This window comes from Mastomys coucha, unplaced genomic scaffold (assembly GCF_008632895.1).
Source record: "Mastomys coucha isolate ucsf_1 unplaced genomic scaffold, UCSF_Mcou_1 pScaffold17, whole genome shotgun sequence".
NCBI classification, from domain to species: Eukaryota; Metazoa; Chordata; class Mammalia; order Rodentia; family Muridae; genus Mastomys; species Mastomys coucha.
In genome coordinates, this window is record NW_022196899.1 from 34,534,370 (window position 1) to 34,553,372 (window position 19,003).

The following is a 19,003-nucleotide window of genomic DNA, read 5'->3' on the forward strand; positions in this document are numbered from 1 at the left end:
AAAAAAAAAAAAAAAAGAAAAGAAAAAAACCAAAAAACAAAAAACAAAGTCTTTCCTATCCAAAAGGCAATTACATGTTCAGTGCCACCCTTGGTATGTAGTGGACACAGGGCACCCTAAACTATAAAGTGAAAACTTGTCTCACAAGAGAAACAAAACTTTCTTGCCAAGCCCATAATCCTAGCACTTAAGAAACTGAGGTGTAGGGCTGGCGAGATGGCTCAGTGGGTAAGAGCACTGACTGCTCTTCCAAAGGTTTTGAGTTCAAATCCCAGCAACTACATGGTGGCTCACAACCACCCATAATCAGATCTGACGCCCTCTTCTAGCACATCTGAAGACAGCTACAGTGTACTTATGTATAATAATAAATAAATTTAAAAAAAAAGAAACTGAGGCATAACAGGTGTCTCAACATTAGGCAAGGGGATCAGGAATTAAATGTCATCTCTCAGGCTACACAGTAACTTCAAGGTCAGCCTGGGCTCTAAGATACTCTGGAAAGAGAAATGGTAAGACACTGAGAAGGCGGCAAGCTCCACATCAGCCTGGGATATACAGCAAGACTTTACTTCCATTTTTTTTATTTCCTTTGTTATTTTTTAAATTTACTTTTATGTGCATGAATATTTTGCCTTTATGTGTATCTGTGCACTACATTCAGTCTGACATTCCCCATTATGTGACAGTTTTTTTTTTTTTTTTTTTTTTTTTTTTGGTTTTCTAGAGACAGGGTTTCTCCGTGTAGCCCTGGCTGTCCTGGAACTCACTCTGTAGACCAGGCTGGCCTCGAACTCAGAAATCCGCCTGCCTCTGCCTCCCAAGTGATAGGATTAAAGGCGTGCACCACAACTGCCCGGCTTATGTGACAGTCTTGTGACTAAGAAATAGTCCATGGATACATTGTGAGATAGCCCTTAGGTACACTGACCCAAACCTAGTAGTCAACTGTAACATGAGCAGAAGTAGGTCCAGGAAAAGTTTGCTTTGTTTTGTGATATGGGATCTCTCTATGTAGTCCTGCTGTCCTGGAATTCCATACATTGACTAGGTTGACCTCAAACTTACAGAGATTCTCCTGTTTCTGCCTCCCAAGTGCTGGGACAGTTCTAAACTAAAGTTTAAAACAGGATAGAACCAACACATGAACAGTAACTGGCTTATATGAGTGTGTATGTGTGCTCATTACAATATTAGAAGTACTAGAGAAACAATGGATACAGAGAATAAATTGTATAATACTCCTTAATTGGTGTTTCTAGTTATACTGATGGAGTTGTGTAATGGATGTATTTGTTCTTGGAAAAGGAAGACTACAATAACATATTCATAATATCTGAAACTTACTTCAGTTTGGCAAAAGATATGTGTGTGTGTGTGTGTGTGTGTGTGTGTGTGTGTGTGTGTAAAAAGACTTCTGACTGGTGTATTACTAAATTATTTCAATCTTTCCATGTATTTGAAATCTTTTAAAGTAATAAATTTTTATTATGCTCTTTTTTAATTTAGAAGGAATAGCAGAATATGGCTGTTGATTAGTAAACATTGTCTCTTTTTTATTTTGATGATACAAACATGTTAGATGGCTAAGACTGAGTTTTACAGACTTCTGCTTCACAGGGGTGTAAGAAGAAATACTGAAGCTGGGTGTCATGGCATGTGCCTTTCATCCTAGCACTCAGGAGGCAGAGACAGCAGGATCTCTGTGAGACTGAAGGTAGCCTACAGAGCACTCCAGGCCAGCCAGGGATATGTCATGAGACCCTATCAAAACAAACAAACAAGCAAGCAAAAGAAATGCTGGACTTCTTTCCAAGGGGATTGGCTTAACACTGACCTTCTACCTACTATTTCTGCTATATCCTGGCACTCATGTTCCTGGTGGACTTCTCTTTCAAGTAAAACTGTGGTGCTCTAATATTTTGATAACCACAGCTCCAGATGGCAGAAGTTTTAACAAGTGTATGATTTGTTATACACAATACATAATACATAATACACTGGTGTGAACTGAGCACCTAGGTAAAACTTAATATGACTCAGTGGGTATTCTTGCACAGAGTCTGGGGCAGAGCGGCAATATACTTTCAAAATTAAGCTCTGGACTCACTACGGAAAGGCAGAACAGCCAGACTCAGAACTGGAGAACAAGAGGGGTGGTACTGAATATAACTGAGGAATTATGAAGAAATGAAAGGTGTGCAGTGTAAGATAAGCACACTAGTACTTGCTTGTTACTGTTATTACATTACTTGGGAGGGAAAGCAGGAAGACCCTAAGTTCAAGTCCAGCCTCTACCAGACTGAGTTGTGAGCCAGCCTGAGCTCCAAAGTGAGAATTTACTTGAAAGGAAAGAAGAAAGGAAGGGTGTGAGGGAAGGAAGGAGTAAATGAGGGAAGAAGGGAAGGAAAGAGGGGAGGAAGAAGGTAGTGCAAACATGTAAGGACAGATGGAGCAGTAATATTTCTCTTACAAACTAACACTGAAATAAGAATTTGAGGTGTCTGTAGCATTTCAAAAAACCCTAAGGTAAGGCTAGCAAACTATATCTGTACATCAAATCCAGACACCACCTGTCTTTAGCTTGATAACTAAAACTAGTTTACAGGTGAGTATTTGTTACCAGATGACAAAAGACTAACTCCAAAGACCAAAATGTCTCATCAATAGACCAACCTACTCACCAAACAATGCATTCATTGAGTATGATCTGTACATTTTTCTCTTCTAAGTATCTATACTATCCATGACTTTGCCTTTTGGCCTGAACCAACAAACCTAAACTATCTACCAATGGGACGATTACCAAAAAAAGAGGTCAGCCCCTGTTCTCTTAGATAAAATTCATAAAGTAAGTCAGTTGAGAGCACTAGACACTCAAGAAAAGAAGGAGGATCTAAGCCAATTACATCAATAAATCACGATTAACCAATCTTGTTAGCTACGAAGGGCCGCTTGCTAACTAAACTGAACTCTGTACTGTAAACGTGAGCAAATCCTGCGATTAGTCAGAACCAGGGAATCAACTTACGATTATAAAGATCTGTTGAACTGTTCTGGAAATATTTCATTTTCATTTTTAAAATGCTAAACAGAGAACCTCAATCTAATGAACTTTTTATGGACAGGAACATCTGACTATAGATGAATCCTAACACAATCACTTATTTAAAGGGAGAGAAAAGTAAGAGAAAAATGATTAAGTAAGCTTATTTGGATATATTACAACATATACAATCATAAAATCATATTTACATGGTTAAGTGTTCATCTATGACTTGAGGATCCCATGCTCTTTCTGGAATTCATAGGTCTGACATGAAATATAACAGAAAAGAAGCAAGTAACACAAAGAATGCTAGGAAATGGAAATGTCACAGCTGTATGCCCTATGACTAGCAGGGAGCTCTATCACGGCAGAGCCTGTACATTGGAAGCACAAAATTTCCATTAAGTATGACTTCGGGTCACAGCTGGAAGACTAGAAGAAAAGTTGGCGACAGTAGTTGCAGATAACATAAACAAGGTTTGGTGACAGATTTCAAAAAGAAGACGAGGGATGGTTTCTAGGAGTGGAATGGGCAGGACAATGACAAAGCTGTATGAACTCCAAGAGGATAGCAGAAAACAGGGCAGAAGTCAACAGCTTCAAAGGCCTCAACAGGCCTAGGGATGCAGCTCTTTTAAAACAAATTTCACCACTGATACTCATTTTAATCATCTCAAGATAAAATCAAATAACATAAAGCTGTAATCCATATTTCCTACTTAGCAAATGAAAAACCACAAGGTTTCACTGTGGTTAAAATAAAGGATTGGTGCTGAAGATAGACAAAAGAGAAAAAAAAACCCACTTAGTATAGTTACTATGTGTTGCTCTGTATGGTGCACACATCCTTGTCATTCCAGCACCTGAATATGATGGCAGGAGGGGTGGGAATTCACATTATACTTGGCTACCTACTGAGGTTGAGGCCAGCTCAGGTTTCAGGAGACCCGGTCTCAAAATATAAAGCAAACAGCAGTGGAGACAGTTCAGAGGGCAGGGTGCTTGCCCCCAAGCCTGAGAACCTACACCGTAATTGAGAGAACCCAGTACTACAAGTTTTCCTCTGACCTCTACAGAGCATAACACATGTGCCACCCGTTCCCCCCTCAAAAAATAAACCTAATAAAACACACACTGTGCTTCAAATAAAAGACTTAATAAAATAATATTGTTTCCTAAAGGTAAAAGTACATATTGCTACAGTAAGACAAGCCTAAACTTTTCTCAATCAGTGCTAATAAATTAAGATCAAAAATGAGAATTACAAGGATGAAAATATTAATAAAACGCTTAAAGATGTCTTAATTTTGTACCTGTGATATTGAGCAAAGTATGAGTCATTTTAAATGGGTTTATTTGCAAAATATGAAGAAGTTACTAGGCAGGTTAGGAAAAGGTCAGTACCCTCGAGTGTAGGTTAAAACCACCATTGGGGGCTTTTGGGACAGTGGTCAGCTATACAAGGGTCAACAGAATGCAGTGTCTGCTCCAAAAGGGGCAGCTTATGTTTTTTATACAAAACAAAAGAAAAATATAAAGTGAAGAAAAACGAGCAAGAAGGAATTCCCATACATGAGATTCAGGCAGATGCTTAAGACACACAGAGAGTCCACACAGGCTGCAAGATGAAGCTGCTGTGATCGATGACTCCTACGTGAAGCATCCCTCTCCCCAGCTTTCTGGGTACCCAAGTTCTCCAAGTATCAAGCTTGGTGCCCGGGTTAAGATTCTCCACTATTCCCAAGAAGACGCAATTATCCAGGAGCCGGTCCTAAGCTGCTCCGAAGGCGGTGCTGGGCATGCGCATGTGCAGCCGGGGTTCGGGCCGGAGCGGTGGACACCCAGGACCCAGCCAGTCCCACCCGCTCGCTCACCTGCTTCCGGGTGATCCCGGGCCCAGGAGGGGCTCTCGCTCGGCCTCGCTTTCCAGGTTCGACATAATGACAGCCCTCACTAGGCGGCGCGCTGCCCACTCTCGCGACACCCGCTCCTTCTCCTCGGCCGCAGCTGTCAACACTCCCGAGCAAGTGCGCGTGCGCGTGCGCGCCCTGAGGCCGGAAGCGGACCGGCTGCCTAAGGGAAGTGTGTAGTCGGGGCCGCGCAGTCTGGGAGGCGGTGCTAGCGACGAAAAGCAGGCCGGAAGGGGTGGAGCCAGGCCAGAGCCGGCCGCTGGGGGCGTGTCCCGCGGGCGCCCCGCCCCGAGCTCGTCCTCTTTGCCCGCCTGGCTGGCAGCTAACCCGCAGTGTAGTACCCGAGGAGAGCCAGCTCCTGGCCGTCGGAGCCGAGGCCAAAGTCCGGTCCCTAGAGCGTGGAGAGCGGTGGTGGCCCAGAGGCTTGGCGAGCTCCCCTTCTGGTGTGCGTCCGCGAGCGGCCTGTAAGTAACAGCCTGTGCGCCTCTGGCTTCTGCGTACGTGCGAGGCGGCATGAAGGCAGCAGTGTCCTGGTCCGAAGGAGGGCTTTGGGGACCCCTGTGCCCCAACCCTGCTGGCCCGTGGCTCCTCACCTGAAGGGACAGAGGGATGGGGCTGATAGCAGCTAGGCGCTGTTGTCCCGCTGGCTCCGCTCCTGAGGAGACTGAGGGTCGGGGGTGATGGCAGCCAGCGGCTGCTGCCTCGCTGGTTCCGGGTCCTCGAGCTTCAACTTTGCAAAAAAAAAAAAAAAAAAAAAAACAGCCCCCCGACAAAGCCTGCTTAGCTCCACCCGGGTGCTTTCAGCACCAGGAACGTAAACACTCAACAAACTCAGATGCTGTTTACTTCTAGTCGCTATCCCTGCCATTGGGCTTGTCAGCTAATTGGTGCCAGAAGTGTGTCTCATAAAGTAATGTTTTCTTAACTCTAGATAACATTGTCGAGTATTTCCTCTGGATCACATCTATCCTGGGAGATATGTAAAGCAGACACCTGTCCATCTTATCATGACCTGAGGTCGAGATGTCACCCAGAATCTCCCAGAGCTGGGACCCAGTCTCAGTTCTTGAATTCGTATTAGCACTTAGCGTTTGTCCTGCCTCATGAGCTCTCTGTTGTGTGGTATTGCCATCGCCTCACCTTTGTTCTTTCATTTGTACTCATCTCATGCGTAGCCGGTCAGACATACCCTACTAGAGAACTGCTAAACTTGAAATGTCTTCTGTTAATTATCTTCGGAATCCAGAAGATTCTTAGATACTTCATTGTATTCAGTGCTGCACATTTATCTATAGTAACAGAAACAAGCAGATTCTTGTAATTGGTTCCAAGACTACAGATGGGTAGAAAATAAAGTACTTTTTTAACCACGATATTCTTCCTGTGTCGTGGTTATCTTTTCTAATCCCTGGACAATGGCACAATTTGTGACTCATATAGAGGAAGAAAATTTTAACTAGCATCACATCAAGCAGAATGTGGTATATGTTGAAAGAAATCTTATTCAGTCCCCTCATTTCATCCCGACAATGGTTTTCTAAAGAGGAGAGGGATTGACTGAAGTAGACAAAGAAGTGAAAGGCAGAGAGAATAGGTAGATGGCTGAGGGCTCCGGAGCTAACCAACAATGGCTTGAATTCAAGAAGCAGGACTCCTCTGACAGCAAAACCTATGCTGTTTATCACCAGGTTTCCTGTAAACAGAATATCATCCTAATAACAAAACAAGCATTTAGTGTTTAAATGAAATAATTTGTTGCTCTGTATTAGGCCAAGTATAGTTTTCCACTTTCCGGTTGAGGTGGCTGACTCAAGGTCACATAGCTAAGTGGGGAAACTCAGGTCTTTCCACTACTGTCTCCAAGTAATGACTTCAGACAACAAAAACACATTCGAGTACACAGATAACTCCTAAAGTCTAAATAAACTTATTTCTCAGAAACATATCCTAAGTAGCAGTCAAACATGGGGAGGACAACAGTGGGTTTTGGTTTTTGGTTTGTATTTTTGTTTGTTTTTAAATAGTCCACCAAGAAAAAAGCAAAAGTTGAAGAGATTAAACCTTTCTGAATGTATTACTCAAAAATGTGGGACTTGTTGGGTATATGTCCCCCCACTTTGCCCCCTTTTCTCTTTTGGTGATGCTAGGGATTAAACTAAACCTCACAAATGCTCAACAGAAAAGTTATCAACTGAACTATACAGCTAACACTTTGTTGGGTTTTTTGTTTGTTTGTTTGTTTTAAAGATTTATCCATTCATTATATGTAAGTACACTGTCACTGTCTTCAGACACACCAGAAGAGGGCGTCAGATCTTATTACGGATGGTTGTGAGCCACCATGTAGTTGCTGGGATTTGAACTCAGGACCTTCAGAAGAGCAGTCAGTGCTCTTAACCGCTGAGCCATCTCTCCAGCCCTTTCTTTTTTTAAAGATTTATTTATTAATATAAGAAAGTACACTGTAGCTGTCTTCAGACACACCAGAAGGGGGCATCAGACCTCATTACGGGTGGTTGTGAGCTACCATGTGGTTGCTGGGATTTGAACTCAGGAAGAACAGTCCATGCTTTTACCCGCTGAGCCATCTCACCAGCCCCTTGTTGGGTTTTCTTGAATGATTACTTAGAATAGACAGTTACATCCCTCCCAAACCCTTATTTCCCCTATTCTTCAGTATAAAAGTAATTAAACCAATTGTCTAAGGCTAGCTGATGGGATGTGTGTGTGTGTGTGTGTGTGTGTGTGTGTGATTTTATAGTGTGATCTGGAGGTTAAAAGCACTTACAGCTCTTGTAGAGGATCAGAATTCAATTCCCACATGGTAATTTGTCATCTAATTCTAAGGAATCTGATGCCCTCTTTAGACCTCCGTAAGTACTGGGCACATACATACATACAGACAAATATACATTTCAAAAAATGAAAATTAGGTCTCTTTGTGGGGGGTAAGAGGGAAGTTAATGTGCATGGTAGATTAAAAAATACATTTTTGCTGGGCGGTGGTGGCACACGCCTTTAGTCCCAGCACTTGGGGGGCAGAGACAGGCGGATTTCTGATTCAAGGCCAGCCTGGTCTACAGAGTGAGTTCCAGGACAGCCAGGGCTACACAGAGAAACCCTGTCTCAAAAAACAAAAACAAAAAAAAATACATTTTTTAAAATTTATTTTGCAGTACACATGTGCTGCAGAGCATGTGAGGAGGTCAGAGGACAGCTTGCAGAAATAGGTTTCTCACCACGATGACAATTTTGAAATGTACTTATGCCTTTGATATCACATACATAAAAGTCTAGGAAGAGCCAGACAGTGGTGGCACACTTGGGAAGCAGAGGTAGGCTACTCTCTATGGCGTGGAGGCAACCCAGGGCTACACAGAGAACCCCAGTCTCAAAAACAAAAAAGTCTAGGAAGAAAAAGTAATGTTTGTTTAAATACTTAGATATCAAAGTAATAGACTAAAGAGTACTAAGTGGAGTAATATTAGTAGATTGTGAGTGCCACATTAGCAATAAAACTCATTTCTAGGAAAGACATTCTATTCCTTGGCACTATGAACGTACTTCTATTTTTGTTCCACTTTGTTTCTCCTCTGCACACTTGCTATTTAAAAACACAGATGGCCGTTGTGTCCATTTTGCTTGGTACTTCAAAAGTAGCTGCTACTTCTGCAGGATCTCGCTGGTGTCTCGCTTTACCTGAGGGCCTTTAGTACCTGGAATAGCTCCAGATGGCACTTTAATGTAAACTGATGTTGTCTTTATTCCAACTTAAAAGATTCATAGTTCTGGATATCCTGAACATAAGCCAGCTCTGCCTAGAAAGATTTTTTTAGAAGATGTGTAAATGGCTCAATGGGTAAGAGCACTTTTTACCCATGCAGGAGGATCTGAGTTGAAGTCACCAACACTTTTGTAAAAGGCTGGTCACAGATACATGTGTCTATGACCCCACCACCATCTGAGTGACGTATGTAACTGGCATGTAAATCTACATATATGCAGCATATGCACATACAAAAACACACACACCAAAAAAGAAAGAACTATATCATTTAGAGATTCAGAAATTCATTTTATACTGCTCTGAGACTGAAATGGGATTTAAGAATATCTGTATAATACCAAATTTCAAAACCAAATACATAATAAGCTCTATATGTGTTTGATTTGTTTTCTGTTCTATACCTGTGAGTTGCTTGCTAGTAGGTAAATATAACAAGAAAATACACTGCCTCTAGGCTTGAAGTGGTCTATACATAGAAAAACAAAGTGATGTGGGAAATTTTGTAGTGTTTGGTTAAAAAACAAAGGACTGAACAATTTGGTATGTACTGAATATTGTTCATGCAAAATAATTGAAATGTTACTGCCATTAGGTACTTTAATACATATGCAGAAATTAATGTAATTTTTAAAGAGTGCTCTGAGTATGTTGGCATTTGCCTTTAATCCTAGCACACATGGGCCAAAGACAGATCTCTTCGAGTTTGAGTCCAGCCTAGTCTATGTAGTGAGTTCTAGAACAGCCAGGACTATGTAGAAAGAACTTGTCTAAAAAAACCAAAAAGTAGACAGATGTGAAATAGCTCTTAATTAACCTACTATTTCTTGTTGAAGATTATTTGGGTTTTGTTTGTTTCTCACATAAAATTGGCCTAGTGTCATAATACGTGGATATTCCAAAGGTGAATATAGATCCTACATTATGATACTTAAGAAAGACAGGACCTTTATTACAGTTAACATGCAACTGTTCTGCAATTTAATAAATATATACAAAAATATGAGTAATAAGTATACGAACCATTACAAAAAGATCTAAGTAGTAAAATAATTTAAATCAATGTTAGCTTCTTGTCTCTGTGACAAAATACCTCAAAAGCTAACCTAAACTGAAAAGACATTACACATTTTTCTATTGCAATAGAAACACCATGACCAAGGCAACTTCTAGAAGTTTATTTGGGGGGTATAGTTTCAGGTGGTGAGTCAGTGACCGTTGTGGTGAGAATGTGGCAGCAGGTAGGTCTGGTACTGGAGCAGTACCTAAGAGCTCACATCCTGATCAACAATTATGAGACAAAGAAAACTAACTGGAGATGGTGTAGGCTTTTGGAACCTCACAGCCCACCCCAGTGACACACCTCCAACAAGGCTATTCATGCCTCCTAATCTTCCCAAATAGTTCACCAGCTATGAACCAAGTATTCAAATATATGTGCCTATGGGGCCATTCTCATTCAAACTACCACAAAAAGGTTATATGAGCTCCTGGTTTCAGAGTTAGTGTTCATTTGACAGCTTTGCTTTTAGACTTGTAGCAAGGAAGAACATCATGACATGGAACGTGTGTGTGGCAGAGAAGCTCCTTTCCAGTCATGAACCCGGAAGGAGAAAAAGACAGAGAGTAGAAAGGAACCCAGGCTCTTGATACGTACTTCAACAAGCACACTTACCCAGGAACTAAACCACTTCATAAGGCTGTACCACCTCCCTATAAACTGAGCACCAAGTCTTTAGAATACAGAGAACATTTCAGATCCAAACCAAAACTGTTCAACACTTAGAATTGTATTTCCTTAAAATGTATCTCCATCCTACCCCTTATATCCAAAGACCTGAGCTCATTGTGAGTATGCAACATTATTTTTAACTTGTGTTTGTTTGTATATAAACACATGTTGTGGTGTGCAAGTGGAGGCCAGAGGACAATTGATAGAAGTCAGTTCTCTCCTTCCAAACATGTATGTTGTGGGGATCAAAGAAGTGTCAGACATGGTAGCCAGTGCTTTTAGCTACTGAGCCTTCTCATCAGCTGTAGACTTTTGTTAATTGGGTAAAGAATACACTGACTTAAATGATTTTAATAATTGTTTTAGTAGAAAATATATATATAGTGGAGATACGGGGATAACATTTAAGAAAATCTTCCAGTTGTATCAGGTGGAGGTAATGATTAGAAGTTTGAGGTCAGCCTGAATTACATGAGATCCTGTTTCAAAAAGAAAACTATAAAAGCCAATTTCCATTTACCATTTCTTTAATAACTGAAGTACAAAGTACTAATTGACAAATTTACCTGCAGGTGAGTGCTATTTTTAAGTAACACTTATTTTTAAGTGAATCAAAGAATATAAACATGATTTAAACAAACTGCAACGAGCCATATAAACAAGTGGTTCCTCAGGTCTATGGAGTCTATGGTTTTAGTTTTTTGTTTTTTGTTTTTTTTGTTATTTTGAATTTGTGTTGGTTCTTTTCCCTGCTGGTGGAAATATGAAGATTTAATCCTGGTATTAAAGGTATAAACCTATACTCAAAGGCTGAGAAGTACAGTTAGTTTCTTCTTCTCATGTAGCATACAGTTTCCAAGGTTGTTCTTTAAGATCATTGTTTTCTGGCGCTCACAGTGTTGAGTTTGGGCTGGACCCATGGTTTTTCTTTCTAATCAACAGAAAATGGAAACGTTGATTGCACCCACACACTTGCCCTTTCTGCAGAGGTGTTAGACTCTCAGGGTTTACTCTCTCTCTCTGTCTCTCCAACTGGCCATGAAGAAAAGAAGTCTGCCGTTTTTTTGACTTGTATGGAGAGCAAAGTCAGGATGAAGAACTGTGGATAGCCTCCCAGAGCTGAGCTTGTCCTCTGCTGACAGAGGACCAAATATGAACAAATCCTGTAGTTGCAAGTCTATAAATTGTACCCCAAACCTAAGAGCCCGAAAGCAGATTCTTCTCCACTGAAGCTTCTAGATGAAAAGTTCACCCAGATGATATTTGATTGAAGAAGACGAGACCCTGATGCAGGAAACCAAACTAGATAGGTTCTTGTAACCTATTCCTGGAGGAAAAGGCAAATGAGAAGGTTGAGAAAAGGCAAGTAGACTCAAAGGTGTGTTCTTCAGTTCTTTCTTAAGGTCCTGGGGCAGCTGTTTCTGGTGGCTTGGGCCTGTAATCCCACCTCTTCAGGAAGCTGATACATGAGGATGTCAAGTACTAGGCCAGCTAGAGCAATTTAGTAATTTAGTATCTTCTCTCAAAATAAAAAAAAAAAAAAAACCAAAAAGCTGAGAATATAGCTCAGGAGTAGCCCTTGCCTAGTATGAGCAAGGCCCTAGGTACACTGCAACCACCCCCCTCCAAAAAAGGAACCAAAAAAATAGGTCCTAGTATTTAAGTTATGGCCCTTTTTGAAATGTCATACTTCTGAGTTCTTAACTAAGATAACTATTATAATATAGCTTACTGGGGTAGCTGTCAAGAGAAAAAGAAAGCATTAATCAATTTACTTGTAAAATTCTGTAAGGAGACTGTCCCCCTAAAATAGCTGGCTAGTGCATGGTACTTGCAAAACTGTGTTTTCTTTCTTCCCGTGCTCAAAGTCAGATATATTCAGTTCCTTTCCATGAAGAGCATAGTAAGGTAATTGTGCGTCGCTCTTCCAGCTCAACTGTTAGGGACAGATCTTAAAGATGTTTTAGGGCAGATTTTACACACAGGAAAAGGACCATTCTTGTTGGCCTCCGGATGGGAAGCAAGCTTCCCCCTTTGCTTGTCAAGCCCATGGGAGAGCCTGTGTAAATTTGCATGGGCAAGATGCCTATGGAAGCGGTTCGAATTTACAACAGAGAGGAGGGCCTGAAGAGGAGGAAGAGTCAGGATTTTCCTACGATGGAGTGTTGAGGCTGGTGGACAGTGGAAGTGAAGCAATACCCCTTAGGATGCCATACCGAGCAGAAAGCCTCCAAAAAATCCTCCAGTTACTAAAACATTCTTCTTTACAAAGCACACCACCTCCTCAGCTTTGCTCTTGACTTCAGTTGGTATTTGGGTGCTCTTCCGAATCGTCAGCTGCTCCTTGGCTTTTTTCATGTCCTTCTCTACTCGACTCCAGTCAACTTTGATGTAGCCAGTATGGTTTGCAAGCTGGAGGAGAAAAAAGCCCCCTCCCACTGCTGTAGCAGCCAGCTTGCCAACTTTCTGGAATATGAAGCCAGTGCACCAGCCAGTGACGCTTCCAATAAGGAGCTGGGTTGCCACGCTGTACTTCTCACCTGAAGACCGACTCTCCTGCCCGAAAAGCTTGCGCCACCAAGGCTGTTTTTTGGCAAATTCTGTAAGATCCAGTGCCTCATAAGCATCAAAGTGCCCTTGACTAGCCGAGGCCATCGTTGTAAGCTGGTTATGAGAGGAGAAGTGATGAGGGTCAGTAAGGGAGGAGACTGAGCGTGCTACAGTTGCGGTTAAAGTGGTGGTGTTCTTTGTCATGGCCGGCTGGCTTTCCGCACGTGGGTAGATGTGTCCATTCCCACGGCTGCGGCTGCGGCGGAAGAGGGCTGGTAGAGCGCGCGCCTCAGTTTTCCCCCCCAGCTCCAGCTGCGTCACAAAGACACCTTGGCCTTTATTAAGTACTTGAGTGTCCTAAGAAGGCTAAAATTGACTCAGTTGTCTTTGTGCGTAAAACTGGGAAAGCAAAATATATTATAAATAGTGTTTGGAAGATTTGGTGGATCTTGCAAAAGAAAATGGATTTCAACTGAATACTTAAACAAGAGATTTGTTAAGTACAACCCAGATTTTCAAAAGTGAAGTTCAAGGTATTACCATGAATGTTTGTTTAATACATTTAGCTGGAAGCATTTTACCGGAAATTCAAATGATGATTTCACATTAGAAATCTTTCCATTCTACAACAGAGACACTCTTTAAAGATGTGAATTTATTTGGGATTATGCAGGTGATTAAAACCCAGGATGTGTGTACTGTGATAGATACATCTAAGGAGACTGAGACAAGTGAAAACTTTTTAAATTTATTCTTCTCTCATATATTATATCCCGAAAGCAACCTGTCTGTCCTGGGTCATGCTTCCCTCCCCCAGCCCTATCTACTTTTCAGAAAATGGCAGACTTCCCATAGATATCAACCAAATATGGCATATCAAGTTACAAGTGAAGACTTTTAAAGCCAAAGAAAGTACGGATAGGTTGTTTTGAAGCAAAAATTCATTGGTTGCAGCAGCTTGCTGCCAGCAGTGTTATATTTGCTTGGAGAACGAGTTCTTCACAAAAGTAATTCTGATTGTGAGATTGTGGTTCAGACAACTGCGGCTCTCCACCTGGGGCTGTCTGTTACTGGAAAGCTGTGGGTAGAAGTAGCTTAGTGCAAAGCTATGGGCTTGACAGGTTTTTGATAGCCTAAGGAGTAACATTATCTAGTAAATATTCCTGCTTATGAGAATTGTGAAACAGTGTGAACAACTTGCTTTGCTGGTCCAGTCCTAAGAAGAAGGTAAAGTGCCAGTTCAGTTGATTGTGGGTTACACTGTATACTATACAAAGAAGAATTTGAAGGCATCCAGGAATGTGGCACACCTGAAATTCTAACATTTGGAGAGCTGAAGCAAAAGGAATGCCACAAATTTGAGGCCAACACTGAGCTACCAACAGCCTTGGACTACAGAGCTAGATATTATCTCAAAAAGAGCAGAATAAAGCAAAGCTGGGTGTGTAGTGTTCATACCTATAACCCAGAGTTTGGGAGGCAGAGATAGAGGATCAGGAGTTCAGGGGTAACCTCAGTTACATAGTGAGTCGAAGGCCAGACCCTTCCCCTAAGGAAGAATAACATTAAATTGAACTTTTTAATATATCAAAAAGCAAAGTCTAGGTAAAAGTCATTCAAAGTTTTTGAAGAAATAAATATTAAAGTTAATGATATAAGTGTAATTTTTCATGTTTCAAATATCTATACAGTTAAACTTTAATCTGAATCATGTTTTATCCATATGTACCTGAGCTGTATCTTTCATTTTTATAGTATTGGGAATTGAACCTGGGATTTCATGCCTGTTAAGCAAGAACTTTGCCTCAGCTACATCTTAAGCCCAGAACTACACATTTTAATTGGGAAAGGTTGAGCTAGATACATTTTTCTTAGAACTATTTGAGAAATAAACTGGGTGATGGTGGCACACACCTTTAATCCCAGTATTCGGGAGACAGAAGCAGGTGAATCTCTGAATTTGAGGCCAGCCTGGTCTGCAGAGGGAGTTCCAGGACAGCCAGGACTGCATAGACAAACCCTGTCTTGAAAAAAAACTAAAAAGGAAAAAAAGGGAAAGGAAAAAGGTTTGAGAAGTAGCCGGGTGGTGCAAGCCTTTGATCCCAGCACTTGGGAGGCAGAGGCAGGCGGATTTCTGAATTCGAGGCCAGCCTGGTCTCCAGAGTGAGTTCCAGGACGGTCAGGGTTACATAGGAAGTATATTGTATCCAATAAGAAGCACTAGTTACTGTGTATTCACTGTTAAAAGGAGTTACTAGGTTGAACTTGCTAAATCTTGAGTATTTTATTATCCCTTAAGTTGAAGTTTGGTTCTCTCCCCTACTAGCAATGTGGCCTAGGATAAATAACTCTTTTCTCTGTGTCTCAGTGTCCTCTTTATAATACAGGTAATCCTTTTTCAAGGGTCCTTGTATAGCTTAAACGTGTAGTTGTGTTGTAATTAAGTAGTGTCTGGCTAGTACTACAGTACTATGTGGGTGTCATTCCTTAATCTTGCTTTCCAACAAACTAGGTACTTAAGTCAGTCTCAGTACTTAAGATGAAGAATTCATTTGTTTGGTAAGGCTCCAGGCTCTTCATTTCTCCACTTTCCATCCCAGTTCTTCTAAATCTCCTATATTTTCACAAGGATTTCTCTTCAGTCTTTAATTTTGCCTGGTATTCAAGTAAGTGGTTAGAAAGTTGACCTGTTGGCTCGATGACTCGATTTTAAAGTAGTTTAAATTTTACTTCTAGATGCTGTTTGGCACTCATGGGTGTAAGCAAGTTAGATATTCTGTACCGGAGACTTCTCCTCACAAAACTTTTCATCAGAGGATGGGGAAGGCCAGAAGATCTCAAGAGGTAATGTGTGTGTTTCATGAAAGCTTGACTGTTTATTTGTGTGTATGAGTACTTGACTGCATGTTAAGTGTTTGTGTACCACCTATGTGCCTTGTGCTTGTGGAGGTCAGAGGCTTGTGGGATCCCCAGGAACTGGAGTTGTAAATGATCATGAATCTCCACGTGGGTGCTGGGAACCAACTTGGGTATTCTACAAGAGCAACAAGTGCTCTTAGTTACTAAACCATCTCTCCAACCCTTGAATGCTTATTATTAATTTCTTTTTTTAATACACATTTAAAATTTGATTTTAGTTATAATATATTGTAGCTTCAAATCAAGAGTGGTTTATTGATGAAATTAAATATTGAACTTCATAAAAAGTTTTGCTTTTATCCTCTTAGTTATTTTTGTATACTTTAGCATTTAGCATCACAACTTGGGTGCAAACTAGATTTTTAGCATCACTCATTACTACACTGGTTGAAGTTGTGTGTGGTTTCCAGGCACTGATTTTCTTGGGTAACTTCAATTTTCAATGACTGAAACTGGAATACACCGGACCTCATGACAAAACCTGGACCTAAGAAAAAATTTTTTCAGGATTGACTCATTTCATTCTGAATCTAAATGTGTTTATTATGAACAATTTTGTTTCTGATATTTTTAAGAGAAGTTTTCCAGTTCCTAAAAGTGAGAAGAAAAAGTACCCTTTTCTATCAATGATAAAAGTTAAATTGTACAAGGCCTCTTAATTGAATTTGCTAATTTTAATCACTGTTCATCACTCATAACATAGTAGGCCTAATAGTTAACATAAAAGGTTTATCTTTTTTTTTTTTTTTAATGTCTCCTAACAGACTCTTTGAATTCAGAAAGATGATTGGCAATCGAGAAAGGTGCCAGAACCTGGTCTCAAGTGACTATCCAGTACACATCGATAAGGTATGCAAGAACAGACCAAGGACTGAAGTCTGCAGCAGTCACCCTGAGACAGTGCACTGGAGCATGTATGCATATTTCAAGAATGCTGTTCTGTCCCAACCACATTTTAGTTTTATTCATAAGTATTGGGGATCATATGTTTAGCATTTGCCTGAATACATAGTATTTAGGCTGCATTTTTCTGAGTTTCATTTTGTATCCTTAGGCTCCTGAGGGTTCAATTATTCAACATTAAAGAAGAATATTAAAGAAGACTAGTAAGTATTAAAAGAAAGCAATCTACTTAGAGGATGAGCACATTAGGCATATTTGCAAAAGCAGCTAGTAGGAAGTACCAGGGGCCTATAAAAGAACACAGTGCTTAGAGAAGACTAGAAGATGCTCGGAACGTAGAGAGGGAAGAATATTTTTTAAATTGTTTTGTTTCATAAGCCATTAGCTGCTTTTCAGTAAAATCTAAGTTTGTATAATTGAGTACTTTGAACTATTATAGAAGGGAACTAGATGGATGGGTTTCACAGTCTACCCTGGCCTTCAACTGAAGGAAATATAACTTGCATCTTTCACCGACTGGATATACTGGGTAGATTTAAATTTCCTTCATCAAAAACTTCCCCCCCCCCCAAAAGAAAAACCCCAGAAGCCTTTTCCACAGCTGGAATTTTACATTTGGTCTAGATTTTAAGAATTTCTTTATGATTCAAATTTTAGTGAATATTTTTCTCTTTATAAAATATTACGTTTATAAAAAGATGGCCTTTTATTTTTTTCTTTTAAAAAATATAGGTCTTTGGGCCAGGTGGTGGTAGCATATGCCTTTAATTCCAGCATTCAGGAGATGGAGGCAGGCAGATCTCTGTGAGAAACACTGCCTCAGGAAACCAAAAAAAAAAAACTTATATACATATTTTTTTTTCACACACACATATATAATATGTGTGTATGTATATGTACATATATGTATACTTTTACATAGAGACCCTATCTCAAAAACAAAAGAAGAAAAAAGGAGTAAAGCTTTTACACGCTGAGGAGATGGCCCAGTCTGTACATGCTCACTGCACAAGCATGAGGACCCGGGTTCAGATTCCCAGTATCCACATACAAGCCAACCATGGAAGTGGGTACCTTTTTTTTTTTTTTTTTTTTTTTTTTTTTTTTTTTTTTGTCTTTTCGAGACAGGGTTTCTCTGTGTAGCCCTGGCTGTCCTGGAACTCACTCTGTAGACCAGGCTGGCCTCGAACTCAGAAATCCACCTGCCTCTGCCTCCCAAGTGCTGGAATTAAAGGCGTGCGCCACCACCACCCAGTGGAAGTGGGTACCTTTAACACTAGCACTGGAGAAACAAGGACAGAGGAATCTTGGGGTGTACTGATCTAATAGAAACTGCAAGCTCCAGGTTCAGTGAGAGACTTCATTGCAAAAAATAGAGCAGCCTAACATGGGAGAAACTGCCTTTAATCTCTACAGTAAGGAGTCAGAAACAGGCAGATCTCTGTGAGTTCAAAGCTAGTCAGTCTGCATAAGGAGTTTAAGACAGTTCAGGCTGTATAGAAAGCCCCTGTCTCAAAAAACCAAAATATAGAAACCCAAGTGAAGAGCAATAGAGGAAGACAACCTGTGACGACTTCTAGTCACCACACATACATGGGTAAGCATGCTCACATACTTAAGAAATACATGCACAAGTAAACATACCAAGAATAGAGACTTTTAAATAAGCAGAGTGTGCCAAGCACAAGTCAATTGCCCTTTCTTCTCTGCTTGTCTCCACCTCCTGACCCTGCTTCTGTACAGCCAAAGAAGGTACTCTTAACAATCTGAGGACGTATACCCACCCTCAGGCTCTAAAATTTTAAATTATATAAATTATACAATGGAATGCTTTAGATTTGTTGCCTAAGTATATAACCATTAGCCATCACTTTTTTTTTTTAACTATTTTATTCCATAGCATTTTCATTGACCCCAAAGACACACTAACTTTGATTTCCCACAGCTTCTGTCCCCACTTGCTGGCAGTTACTAATTTGCTTTCTGTATCTATGGAGTCTCATATTGAGGACATTTCTTATAAATGGAATTATGCAGTATGTGATCTTTGGTGTTTGGCTTAGGAAGTATTTTTGAGTTTATTAATTTTCATTATTATGTTGTGTACATGGTCTGTGTGGGTAGGCACACAAGCCGTCTCACGCATGTCAGTACAT

At 40.6% G+C, this 19,003-nt stretch overlaps 3 protein-coding genes across 8 annotated transcripts in view; 1 reads left to right on the forward strand and 2 right to left on the reverse strand.

Moving 5' to 3' along the window:
* Mfsd8 (major facilitator superfamily domain containing 8) overlaps positions 1-5,234 on the reverse strand; it is a 30,892-nt gene extending 25,658 nt beyond the window's left edge. For all 3 annotated transcript variants that reach the window (XR_004120464.1, XM_031376688.1, XM_031376687.1), the window contains exon 1: positions 4,924-5,234. Coding sequence is in view for 2 of the 3 variants with exons in the window: in XM_031376688.1 (XP_031232548.1) it covers positions 4,924-4,988 (65 nt within the window). In the remaining variant the exon portion in view is untranslated. The remainder of the gene's footprint in view (positions 1-4,923) is intronic.
* Positions 5,155-19,003, forward strand: part of Abhd18 (abhydrolase domain containing 18) — a 41,409-nt gene continuing 27,560 nt past the window's right edge. Inside the window, exons 1-3 of one of the 3 annotated variants that reach the window (XM_031376691.1) lie at positions 5,155-5,423; positions 15,762-15,869; positions 16,709-16,793. In XM_031376691.1, coding sequence (XP_031232551.1) covers positions 15,778-15,869; positions 16,709-16,793 — 177 coding nt within the window. In that variant the 5' untranslated portion in view covers positions 5,155-5,423; positions 15,762-15,777. Of the gene's footprint in view, positions 5,424-13,425; positions 13,559-15,761; positions 15,870-16,708; positions 16,794-16,998; positions 17,051-19,003 lie in introns of those variants that run through there. The other 2 variants (XM_031376689.1, XM_031376690.1) reach the window with 2 other exon arrangements.
* Positions 10,985-13,336, reverse strand: LOC116095134 (FUN14 domain-containing protein 2-like). 2 transcript variants are annotated; one of them, XM_031376693.1, is made up of 2 exons: positions 12,692-13,336; positions 10,985-11,802 (listed from the first exon to the last, which is right to left on the reverse strand). In XM_031376693.1, exons 1-2 carry the CDS (start codon positions 13,227-13,229, stop codon positions 11,711-11,713), a joined length of 630 nt encoding a protein of 209 aa, XP_031232553.1. In that variant the 5' UTR covers positions 13,230-13,336; the 3' UTR covers positions 10,985-11,710. The 2 variants fall into 2 exon arrangements, with proteins under 2 accessions (XP_031232553.1, XP_031232554.1); XM_031376694.1 differs by having other exon boundaries at positions 12,251-13,336.